General features: G+C 35.1%; 1 protein-coding gene across 1 annotated transcript; it reads left to right on the top strand.

The window, feature by feature from the left end:
- The first annotated feature begins 1,140 nt into the window (after positions 1 to 1,140).
- On the top strand, positions 1,141 to 13,420 carry LOC110278533 (protein IQ-DOMAIN 33-like). Its single transcript, XM_021136790.1, has 4 exons — positions 1,141 to 1,221; positions 1,350 to 1,526; positions 1,787 to 1,900; positions 13,202 to 13,420. The coding sequence occupies exons 1-4, from the start codon at positions 1,141 to 1,143 to the stop codon at positions 13,418 to 13,420; spliced, it is 591 nt and encodes a 196-aa protein (XP_020992449.1).
- Positions 13,421 to 13,627: the final 207 nt, after the last annotated feature.

Genomic DNA, 13,627 nt, shown 5'->3' with positions numbered 1-13,627 from the left:
AGCTAGCCGTCGAGCTACACATAGGAAGAAGCAAATATGGAAGGCAAGAAGCCAGCTTGGGTCAGAACTATATCAATGCTCAGAATCAAAATTTGGAGCCAAAGCAAAATTCAACGGCTCAGATTCAAGATGCATGAAGAAAAAGGTTGAAAGAGAAGATTGAAGGTATGGTTGCATGTTTGATTTGGTCATTGCTTCTACCCTCTCTCTCCTCTGTCACGCCGTTGTTGCATGTGTATTGGGAGAAGAGAACCAACATGTGTTGAAGAAGGTTTCAAGCCCTGGAAGCTTCACTCCTCTATAATAGGGGTGAACGGCCATTGATTGAAGTAAGTAGTGAGAGCACACGTTTGGGTTCCCATAGCTCTTTGAGCTGTCTATTCTTCTCCTTCATGGCTTTCATTGAGTACTTCTTTTTCTCTGTTTGGTCTGTCTGCGTTTCATTGGTAAAAGGTAAAATGTGAGGTTTTATAAGAAAAAGCCAATGAGTGAAAAAAGGCAGATAGTTAAAGAAAAAGCCATAATTATCTCAGAAATTCTTTGTATGTATTTCTATTTTGTTGTCATGATCCTGAAGGTATTCCCTTACAAGTTGGGTTAGCACTTTGCGGATTGAAAGCTAGGTTTGAGTCCTAGTCAAGTTCATGTTGGATTGGAATCTAGACTTGTTCCCTTACAAGTTGGGTGAGCACTTTGGAGTTGAAAGCTAGGTTTTGAGTCCTAGCTAAATTCAGATTGGGTATAGAATCTGTATTTGTCTCAGATAGGAATGGATAGTTTCTAGGGAGAAATTGGTGTTTGTAATGTTGTGATAACATAGTGAAATTCCATCATTGTTGTGATGGATACTGGATGTAGTCCACATTGCACTTAGTGGCTGAACCAGGATATATCAGGTGTTAATTCTTCTTTTCTACTCCTTACTCTATTTCTGTTAATCTGGAGACGAAAACAAAAGTGTCTCTCAACTCGGCACGAGACAAAACAAAAGTGTCTCTCAACTCGACACGAAACAAAAGCAGAAATATCTCCTGAAGGTTCTCTAAAAGGCAGAAATTAATATTCAACAAAAAAGGGCTAAGATTCAACCCCTATTCTCTTAGCCATTGATTACCATCAAATATAATAGAACAAGAAGAAATGCCAAATTCAAGTAGTTCTACATTCTTGAGTGAAGAAACAGCAGCAATTTGGATTGAATCAACATATAGAAGCTTTCTGGTTAGCTCAATAAACTTAAATTGCATAAATTTGCATATATTCACATAAGTTATATCAATAAATTCATTATTTATATGATGCTTAGTATTTTTTCCTTCTTCTTATGATTATTGTGCTATAAATTTCAGTTAAGGCATCTAAAGGATGAAATCAAATGCAATAATGGTGAAGTTCAGCTAAATTTAGTAACTGAAAGTCCAAATAGAAAGTCCATGGGAACCTCAGTTGAAGTTCAAGCTGCAAATTCGGCCAAAATGTTCTCGGTTGAAGGCGAAAACAAAGCAGAAGGTATAACAGAAAATTCGGTTAAATTCATGAAACTAGCAAGTAACAACTCATGATTTTGTTAAAAGAAAAACAATTATCTTTGGCTCACTTGAAATGTTGTCATAAATTCAAAGACTTGAATTCAAATTAAGCTTAAAATAATTCACCAAAGCTCATCTTATTCTTGCATAAATAAAAAAGTGTTAAAAGAGTGATTGAAGGTGCTAAGCTTATCAATTTAGTTATAATTCGCCATCGATCGAATTCTGTTAACTAGCATAGTTCATGAGATTTTCAGGAAGAATGGGATGATAGCATTGTGAGTAGCTATGTATCGAAAATGCGAATGCAGAACAGAATGGAGGCATCAACCAGAAGAGAAAGAGCACTAGCTTATGCTTTCTCCCAACAGGTAAACATCTTAACAATATTTGCATAGAAAGAATGGATAGTGCAGGGAGGTAGTTACCGAAAGAGAGAGGCTGACGACGGTGATGAAGAACGAGGAAGACGGCGATGGAACCAAGAAGACGGTGACGCTCTCTGGAACGCACAAGATGGTGACGCTATCTGACGCGACAACGTTCTTCTCGCCTGGGTGAGGCGCGCGCAAAAACTGCGGTGATCTTGGTAGGGCGCCGTGGAGGAAATTTTTTTGTCTTCTTTACGAGGGAGAAGAGACGAGATTGAAGAGAAGAGAGGGAGATACAAACACAGAAGAGATATGAAGGTTGGGTGAAAAATCTAGCAAAACAAAGAACAAAGTAATTTTTTTAGTATTTTTTAGATTTGTTTAATTTTTTTTTGGTATGAATGATTGATTAGAATTTATCGAGAGATAAATAATTTTGGTAAATGTGTTTTTATTTTTGTTTTTTAGATTTTTTAAATTTTAAAATGATAAAATTAAATATTTTGATTAATCTAAAAGAGTAATTTTTGTCTAATATATTAAAAAGGGTATTTAAGTCTTTTAAAAAATTAAATAAAAAATATTTTTTATTTTTATTAAATTATAAGAGTATTTTAGTAAAACTAGTGATATAATATATATTTTTTTAAAAGAAATCTGATGCTAGTGTAGAAAATAAATTCCATATGGCTTATTGTTATTTATCCATATTTTAAACGTATCGGTACATATGAATTTACCATCGTATCGAAACAAACACCAAAATAAAAAGAAAAAAGAAAAATAATTTTAAATATAAAAATGAGTTCACATTTATTTTCGGACAATTTACCAAAATAAATAATTTGGTTTCCAATTTTACCAGAATACACATTTTGCAAAATGGATACCAAAATGCATTTTTTTCATAAATTATGTAAACTGCGACAGGGACCCATGGTTTACAAATGAACGTAAACCGTTATAGGGGCGGATTACGTTCGAAGCCAAACTGCACATAATCTGCTGCAGGAGTGTCGCGGTTTGTGTGTGAATTGTAAACGTCCATGAACCGCGACCCTTTTCGTTTATGTATCTCCATTTCTTGTTCTGCATCACCATGCATCACTATATCTGTGGCATTAGTCTCACTAAGTTGGTTTCAATTTTATCAAAAGATATTTTTTTGGGGCCTGTGATGTTGTGTTTATTTATTTAGTTTTTTTTTTCTTTTTTTAGACGATACTTTCTCTAACTATTGGTTCATTTCATTGGTAAGTTCTCTGCCATTTGATAAAGGGAATCTCAATAATGCTCCTGATTCTTAATTCAAGTTTAAGAACAATTTATTTTTATATAATATCAAATATGAAATAAATTACAATCTTAAAATAATTAATTGTATTTATATAGATCAACAATTAAAAAATAAGACTAATCACAAAAAAAACCATTAAAAAATAAGACTAGTAAATTAATATATTATTCACCATAACTCTTTTAATTTCGGTAGTACGTACTCAGTACTAAATAAAAAAAATTTAACAAATATATTTGTTCAATCCTAAATTTTAGAACTAAATTGACTATAAATTCAACAGATATATTTCATGTTTGATATTATATAAAAATAAATTGTTAACTTAATAAAAAATTAAATATAAAAAAAAAACGAAATCTAAACCTATTCTTAACAACTCCTTCTCCCTTTTTGTGAAACATCCAAACTTATTATTGTTTAAATAGAAAGATTCAATATGATCATTCCGTATCCATCGTAATATTCTAATGGAAGTCATTTCGCTTGCGACAGCAAAAAAAAATGACAGCTGCTCTATTTTATAGGCGTCTCATTTTGCAGGCACCATGATGAAATGACGTGCAATTCCATTTTGTATTTAAAGAAATACTCATTTTATTTTATTTATTTATATATCAAAAAAGCAAAACCTACACCTTGGTCGTCAAGCAAAACTGCAGCACGGGTGTAGCCGTTTATGGACGTTTGTGATTCACACACAAACTGTGACACCCCTATCAAGGATTATGTGCAATTTGGTTTGGAACGTAATCTGCGAGACCTGTAGCGGTTTACATAGTTTATAAAAAAATGCATTTTGATATCTATTTTACGAAATGCATATTCTGATAAAATTGGAAGACAAATTATTTATTTTGGTAAATTTCCCTTTATTTCCAGATCTGGTTTTCTTCTTTGACTCCTTTCTCATAGCTTTTACTTATTTAAAGTAAAGTTGAAAAAAAAGACATTTTTTTATGGTTGGTTATGAAAATATGCCTAAAGTTTTAAATATCATATTGAAACGAAAAAAATTCACTATATGTAATTAAAGTAAGAAAATAGATAGAAAAAAATTAATTTTTGTATTCTATTTGCTAAGATATGATATTATACATTTTCAGCTAAAAAAATTAGTTACAAGATTATTAATTATCATTATTAAAATCATATTATATATATATACACAAAAAAATGAGATATAGTTGTCCATACATAAAAAATAAAAAATAAAAAACATGAAGGAATTCTGACTAATTTGCACCACAAGACAGCCAAAAAGAATGCGGAGAAAAAAAATACAAACTTGATGTACAAACTCAATTATAAATTATTTAAAACTAAAAGTAACAAGAGAATCAATAAGGTAGTGTTTGGTGGAGAGACAGATACTGAAAGACTGAGAGACAGAGACTAAGAGACAGAAACTGAAATAAGTTTTAGTATTTTGTTTGGTGGCAAGGAAACTACTACTACTGAATTCTATTCACGAAGCTTGAAAAATATTTGTAGAGAGAGGTAGAGTATTTATACACTCATTGTAACATAATTAATAATCACTAATACAACTAGCCTTAGTATATATACGGGAGTAGATTCTCTCCGGTAAAAAAAATTGGATTGTGTCAATTGTGATCTTTCATTCTTCAATGTTCTCTCTTTTATATTTAATTTTGGTCTTACTTAAAAAAGTTAATGATGAGAGATCACACTGGATTTCTTCAAGTGTTAAAAAAATTGGAGAGGATCCATTTCCGTATATATACTAACTTCTAATTAGATGTTGATATTGTCTCAAGGTTACCATATTTTTGCATTGTGTCTTCCTGAAAATGAAGTTGCAATTATCATTTATTTTTTGTGTCAGTGAAAAATGTTGGTATTGATATAAGATTAAGCACACATTATTGAATAACTTACTTCAAAAATGTCTATTTACTGATTCAGTTCTTAAAAGCATAATACAATATACGAGAGAGTTTTCTAAGTCTGAATAACCAAACAAACATCGAAGAGGGAATACAAAAGAAATTCCAGCACTAAATTAATAACCATCGATACAAAAGGTTAAGAAATAGAAAAACACCAGCTTCGAAGGGTCATTGCTGTTCACCTACATGCTTACCGATTACCGTTCTTTGTGCTTCCCAGGATGCTAATTTCCGGTGCGGCTTCTCACGGTCTCGCCAAAACCATCAACCTTTCAGTCACCTCCACAGATCTTTTGCCGCACGTTCTTACAACAACAAAGACAACCACACCTTTTAAATTAACATACAGTACAAGAAACCACCTTTTCCCTTAAAGCTTCGTTGCTTTTGGATTTTACTCTCTCTTAGGATTGTCCTAACTAGGAGTGTTATCGGTTCGGTTTGGTTTAGTTTTGAATCAAAAACTAATCGAACCGATATGTTCGGTTCTTATAGATATACAACCGTTTGGATTGCTACTTTTATAACAATCGAACCGAATCGAACCGAACCAACAACGGTTTGGTTCGGTTGATTTTTTTGGTTTTTAATTCTTAATGAGTAAAATATGAATTACAATAATTAGAGGTTTAAAATAGTCAATAAACTAAAATAATAAGAGTAAAATATTGAAATGGTTAGAGATTGAGGGGTTTTTGTTGTTAGTTTAAAGGTTAAAATGATTAAAACATTGATATGGATGCATATTTTTGGTTCGGTTTGGTTTCTATCAAACCAATCGAAAACCGAACTGAACCGATCGGTTTTGTTAGAAAAAAACCAAAAAACCGATTTTTCGATTTTTAAATCGGTTGTTGTAATTTTCAGTTCGGTTTTGCGATAATTTTCGGTCCGATTTGGTAACTTACACCCCTAGTCCTAACCATTTGATTTCAGACTTTACTTCTTTTTTTTTAAATAATTATAATTATTCTTACTATTATTATTAGGTAAATTCTATCTAATCTCCTTTAAATCAACCTGTAAATTATTTTTGATAATGTGAAACATTTTAATTAAATATTTAATTTTAGTTTGCGTTAATTTAATCTAATAAAAATTAATCTCTTAATTAAAATAAAACAATTTTATAATTAATATTTTTATAAAATAGATGATTATATAATTTCAATAAATATGAAAATATAAAGTTGTATTTCTTTTAACTAAATTCCCATAATGGCCTCCCAGATTCAGCCCGTGCACCGATTTAGCCCCTGAGATTCCAATTGCACTATTTATGTCCTCCAGATTGCGATTCGGGCAACATAATTATCCTTTGGTGAATTTTCGGCGTGACTCAACGACGACCTTGGTTATGTGGCACAGCCCCTGCCACGCTAAACGTCAGAGTGTATAGATGACGTGGATTGTGTTGTAAAATTTTCCAATGTAGTCCCTGTCTTCATGTTTAAACCCTAAAACTTCGTTGGCCTCCCCTCAATGTGGTTCTCTCCATCAACGTTTCCTTCTGCATCTGTTGTGTACACCAATAGATGTCTCCCATGAGAGGAAATGGGAGCTATGTTGCAAGAAGTTCCAACCAGTCATCATCGACGGAGAACTGGAGAAGAAGCACAACGCGAAGCAGGCAGGGGGGGTTCCAGACTGGTGCCGCTGTGGTTGTCGCCCGGTGATGCAGTATTTTACAACCACAAACTAACCGGCAAGTGCACGGGTCGTACCAAGTAATACCTTACGTGAGTAAGGGTCGATCCCACGAGGATTGATGGACTAAGCAACAACGGTTAAGTGATTGGCTTAGTTAGACAAACAGAAAAGAGTGTTTTGGTATTCAAAGAGCATTAAACAGTAAATTAAGAATTTCAGAAAGCAAGCAGTAATGAGTTGGGAATAAAATATTGAGAAAGCAGTTAAGGCTTCAGAGTTATCTATTTTTCCGGATTTACTTTTCTTACTAACTATTTTAATTATGTAGGAATTAATTTATGGCAAATTGTATGTGACTAGACCCTAATTCCTTAGACCTTCTTAGTCTCCTCTAAAATTCATTAACTGCCAATTCCTTGGTCAACTAATTCCAATTAGAGGGTGATAATCAATTTCTAGTTTATATGCCACAAAACTCTAATTACCCAAGAAATAAAAGGATTATATGTCACGTATCCTGATAAATTCAGATAATTAAAATTTAGGAGAATTTGTTTTTAAGCTATTGTTCAAGTATAGAGCTTTTCCAAGTTATACAAGAACTCAGATAGAAAGAGGGTCATACTTCTGTTCCACCCAAATTCATAAAATAAAGAGCGAAAACAATTCTTAAATTATAAATCCATGCATAAATTAAAATAGAGAAAGTAATAAAATCAATCCATACAAATAGACAGAGCTCCTAACCTTAACAATGGAGGATTAGTTGCTCATGGAATGCGGAATATAAATTTGTATAAAATTTCCTAATGGAATCCCCCTAATGGAATCTCCTTAATAAAAGAGAAGTCTCCCCTTTTTATAACTAATCCTAATTAATTTAAAATCTAATTTTTAAAATTAAAATAATATCTTTTCCTATTTTTAAATTCAAATTTGAATTTAAATCATAATTAACTAACTACTCCGCATCTTGTAACGTGGGGACCACTTGGCTTCACTGGATTCGGGCCTAACTTGGGTACTAAAATGGGGCCCAGAAATCACCCCTCAACGTTTTCTGCGTTTATGCATGTGGTGCATGTCACGCGTACGCGTCAATGGCCTTTTTCGCGAGTCATGCGGACGCGTCGGTCACGCGTACGGGTCGCTGAGCAGATCTTCAAATCACGCGTACGCGTCGGTCACGCGCACGCGTCGCCATGGAAAGCTTCAAATCACGCGTACGCGTCAGTCACGCGTACGCGTCGCTCCTTGCTGCCATCTCCTTTGATTCTTGTGCTGCAGAAACTCCATCAAATTCCGCCGAATGCTACCTAAAATAAACAAAATTGTAAAAGACTCAACGTAGCATCCATATTGGCTAGAAGATAATTAATTTTTTATTAAACTCAACAAATTAGATGCAAATTTACTAGGAAAAGATAGGAAATATGCTCACGCATCACAACACCAAACTTAAACTGTTGCTTGTCCTCAAGCAACCAAAACTAATATAAGTTTAGGATGTGAATTTACATGAGAATGAGAGTTCGATTAAGCTCATGTCTCTTCTTATAGTGGGGTTTACAACTGCAATCCTGAATAATTTTGGCATTTCACTTTATCCTTTGAAGTTCAGAATGATTAGAATCCATAGGAACTCAGAATTCAGATAGTGTTATTGATTCTCCTAGTTCAGTATGTTGATTCTTGAACACAGCTACTTTATGAGTCTTGGCCATGACCCTAAGTATTTTGCTTTCCAGTATTACCACCAGATACACAAATGCCACAGACACATAACTAGATGAACCTTTTCAGATTGTGACTCAGCTTTGCTAGAGTTCCCAGTTAGAGGTGCCCAGAGTTTTTAAGCACACTCTTTTTGCTTTGGATCCGTTTTTAATTTCTTTTCTTTTTTTTCGCAAGCTTTGTGTTTTTCACTGCTTTTTCTTGCTTCAAGAATCAATTTTAGGATTTTTCAGATTATCAATAATATTTCTCTTTTTTCATCATTCTTTCAAGAGCAAAATATTTTAACATTCATAAACTTCACTATAAAAAATATGCACTGTTCATGTCATGCATTCAGAATCACAGAAAATACCACCACATTTAAGTAAATAAGACTATTCTTCAATATAGACCCACTTTCTCATGCAGTATATCACTCCTGTATTTTTTTTAGATTCAAGCTCAGTGAGTAATACATGAGACATCTTTTCAGAATTAAAGCAATAGGGATAACTAAACTAGTCCTAGGATTCTAACTAATAAAGGATCATGCAACAAACACAGCAAAATAGCAGAAAACCAGAACATAACATAGAAAAAGAGGGGAGGAATAAAAAATGAAAGGAACCCAACCACCTTAGTTATCCTAGTGGTCATTTTATTCTTCAGGTTGTGTTCCTCAGTGAAGATGATTCGCCTCTCTTTTGGTGCCATAGGAATAAACAGAAAACCCTTAAGCGAAGCGTCAACACCAAACTTAAAGGTTTGCTTGTCCTCAAGCAAAGAAGAACTGAAAATAGAAAGAGACAAATATTATTATGAAAGAAAAGGAAAAGGATAAAAGAATGAGAGAGAATTAGGATTGAGAGAGGAGGAAAGAAAATTAAAACTGGGTGGCGAACTAGTGGAGTTGTGCGGCGAAGGCGACGCGTACGCGTGCAGCACGCGTACGCGTGGGTCGCGAAATTTCCTTAATGACGCGTTAGCGTCAAGCATGCGTCCGTGTGCCCTGGGTTTTGTGCGATTCACGCAAAGCCTGCCGTGCATACGCACAACTCTCTGTTCGCGTGGCTTGGAAACCAATAATTTCATACGACGCGTGCGTGTCATGCACACGCACGCGTGGAGGACCATTTTTGCAAATGACGCGCATGTGTCAGGGACGCGTACGCGTGAGTAAATTTGTGCCTCTAGCACGCTTCCAGCCCCAAGGTAGCACAACTCTCTGCCCAAACACTCCTTTACGTCGATTTTGCAGGTCACGCGTACGCGTCAATGACGCGTACCCGTGGATGGTGATAATTGCAAACGACGCGCACGCGTGGTCATGTTTGTGCGCCAAGCATGGGTCCAGCGCCACTCCCGCGCAACTCTCTGTCAAATATTGTTTTTTCACACACACATGATTGACGCGTTCGCGTCAGCGACGCTTGTGCGTCGTGGGCTCTTCTTTTGTTTTTTTTAAGTGTCCGGTTCCTGTTCGAAAATAGATGCATGATCAAAAAAATAGTGAAAACTCAATAAAAATCAAATAATTAAGAAAACTACTACTACGAAAAAAAACAACTAAGAATGAAAAGGAGCAATCATACCACGGTGGGTTGTCTCCCCCCAAGCACTTTTAGTTAAAGTCCTTAAGTTGGACATGTGGTGAGCTCCTTGTCATGGTGGCTTGTGCTTGTATTGATCCAGGAATCTCCACCAATGTTTGTAATTCCAATGGCCACCGGGATTCCAAACTAGGCGCATAACGCCTTCGAGCAAGTTGAAGCAAGTGACAAGGCCCCAAGAGTGTTGATTGTGGGAATGAATTCCAGGGTCCCAAACCTTGCTTTTACACTCGTCTTCTTGTGGATCACCATTGTTCCCACCGGGTGGCAAGTGATCTGAATTCTCACAGAGACATCCAAACAACCTTCTAGACCTATTCAAGTGAGCTCTACACCAATCCTTGCACTTCAATTTGGAGCATGCAACCATATTGAACCTTGCTTGACATCTCTTGCCACTAACCATCTTCCTCTTACTCTTAATGCCACAAAGAGCTCTAAGTTGACCATCCGTCTCTAGTAGCCCCTATTCAAGTGGGAAATCAAAGGTTAAGGATAGGAATTTTACCCACTTAAATGTTGTATTGGATGGTGATGGCTTTGGAAGAGGTCTTGCAAGCTCTACTCCCTTGTGCTCTCCTTTGAATTCTTCTACCTCTTTGCAAGCTTCCTCAATTTCAAACTCTTCCTCTTGGTAGCTTTCTTCTAATTCAATCTCTTCTTTATTGCTTACCAAGGGCATGGGAGGTTGTGCATCTTCCTCTTCTTCCATATGTGAGGATGGAAAGTTCTCTAATTTACTGGAGTATAAACCCCTTTGATTGGTTTCCTCACTTTCTTCTATAGGATCTTGCATTGTATCTCTTGGGAAGGAATTTGCTTGTTCCCCTTCCTGGTTCTTGATCATCGTCTGCACATAATTCTCTACATTTTTTACACTCGTCTATATATCATGTAGGAATTCTTTCATGAGGAGCTCAAGATCTGATGGTATTTGAGATGAATAAGGAGATTGTGGCTCTTGATATGAATAAGAAAGAGATGATAGTTCTTGATATGAATAGGGAGATGGTGGCTCTTAGTATGGGTAGAAAGATGGTGGTTCTGGATATGAATATGGAGGTGGTGGCTCTTGATAGTTGGAACATGGAGCATTGAAGTCTCTTTGGTTTTGACCTTGCCAACCAAAAGTGGATAGCTCCTCCATCCACCATAATATGAATCACTACTCGGGTGTGAGTAGTAACACATGTGATCTCTTTTCATTATTTTTCCTTAGCACAAAACATCAAATAGAATTAAACGCACCATGTGGTAAACAGGAAAGCAAAGAAGACAGAACAGAAATTTTTTTAAATATTATTTTTTATTTTTATTTTTATTTTTTTAGAGAAAAATTACTATGGGGACACCAAACTTAATTTCAAAAATTAAGAAGAAAAAAATTTAAATAAAATAAATCAAAATATATATACATTTTTTCGAATTTTTTTTAAAATAGATTTTAATAAAATTAAAAATAAAACACCTAATATAAGCAATCAAATAACTAATAGTTGTTAATCACAGTCAATCCCCGGCAACGGCGCCAAAAACTTGATATGGTATTTTACAACCACAAACTAACCGGCAAGTACACCGGGTCGTACCAAGTAATATCTTACGTGAGTAAGGGTCGATCCCACGAGGATTGATGGACTAAGCAACAACGGTTAAGTGATTGGCTTAGTTAGACAAATAGAAAAGAGTATTTTGGTATTCAAAGAGCATTAAACAGTAAATTAAGAATTTCAGAAAGCAAGCAGCAATGATTGGTAATAAAATATTGAGAAAGCAGTTAAGGCTTCAGAGTTATCTATTTTTCCGGATTTACTTTTCTTACTAACTATTTTAATTATGTAGGATTTAATTTATGGCAAACTGTATGTGACTAGACCCTAATTTCTTAGACCTTCCTAGTCTCATCTAAAATTCATTAACTGCCAATTCCTTGGTCAATTAATTCCAATTAGAGGGTGATAATCAATTTCTAGTTTATATGCCACAGAAACTCTAATTACCCAAGAAATAAAAGGATTATATGTCACGTATTCTGATAAATTCAGATAATTAAAATTTAGGAGAATTTATTTTCAACCTGTTGTTCAAGTATAGAGCTTTTCCATGTTATACAAGAACTCAGATAGAAAGAGGGTCATACTTCCGTTCCACCCAAATTCATAAAATAAAGAGCGAAAACAATTCTTAAATTATAAATCCATGCATAGATTAAAATAGAGAAAGCAATAAAATCAATCATACAAATAGACAGAGCTCTTAACCTTAACAATGGAGGATTAGTGGCTCATGGAATGCGGAATGTAAATTTGTATAGAATTTCCTAATGGAATCCCCCTAATAGAATCTCCTTAATAGAAGATAAGTCTCCCCTTTTTATAACTAATCCTAATTAATTTAAAATCTAATTTTTAAAATTAAAATAATATCTTTTTCTATTTTCAAATTCAAATTTGAATTTAAATCAGAATTAATTAACTACTCCGCGTCTTGTAACGTGGGGACCACTTGGCTTCACTGGATCTGCGCCTAACTTGGGTGCTAAAATGGGGCCCAGAAATTACCCCACAGCGTTTTCTGCATTTCTGCACGTGGTGCATGTCATGCTTACGCGTCAGTCACGCGTACGTGTCGATGGCCTTTTTTGTGAGTCATGCAGACGCGTCGGTCACGCGTACGGGTTGCTGAGCAGATATTCAAATCACGCGTACGCGTCGGTCACGCGCACGTGTCGTCATGGAAAGCTCTAAAGCACGTGTACGCGTCAGTCACGCGTACGTGTCACTCCTTGCTGCCATCTCCTTTGATTCTTGTGCTGCAGAAACTCCATCAAATTTTGCCAAATGCTACCTAAAATAAACAAAATTGCAAAAGACTCAAAGTAGCATCCATATTGGCTAAAAGATAATTAATTCTTTATTAAACTCAACAAATTAGATGCAAATTTACTAGAAAAAGATAGGAAAGATGCTCACGCATCACTCGGTGCTAAGGTGGTCAGGGACGGAGACGCATCCTAACAAGCCCTTCTTTGGTTGCCCCAACTATAATGTGAGTAAAGGTAAATAATTTGTAGCTGATTGTATTTTTTTTGGTTGATTTTTTTGGTTGTTTGCAGACAAGTGGGAAAACATGGTGTGGGTTATTCGTCTGGGCTGATGGTGTGCAAGATGAGTTGTCTGAAAGAGCTGTTTCAGGAGATGATGATGGTGACAGGAAGATGAACTTTGCATGGCGGATGAGGAAGATGGAGGCAGACATTAGGAATCTGAAATTCATTACTCATGTTCTTGGGTTTGGGTTCTTAGTAGTTGTTATTTTTGTAGGAATGGTGTGATTAAAGGGTTGAGAACATGTCAATGTAATGTAGTTCCCAAAGTAATGAATGAAAGTGTTATGTGGTAATATGACAAGGTTCCTGTAACTGCTCTTAGTTTACTATAATATAATATCTTGTTGGATGAAGTAAAAGTACATGTAAATAAGTAACAGAAAGATTGATTCAAACCATGGATAGTATTAATTGATCTATACCAAAATATGA

The sequence above is a fragment of the Arachis duranensis genome, chromosome 3, assembly GCF_000817695.3.
Source record: "Arachis duranensis cultivar V14167 chromosome 3, aradu.V14167.gnm2.J7QH, whole genome shotgun sequence".
In the NCBI taxonomy this organism is placed as follows: Eukaryota; Viridiplantae; Streptophyta; class Magnoliopsida; order Fabales; family Fabaceae; genus Arachis; species Arachis duranensis.
This window is presented reverse-complemented; position numbering and strand designations above follow the sequence as displayed.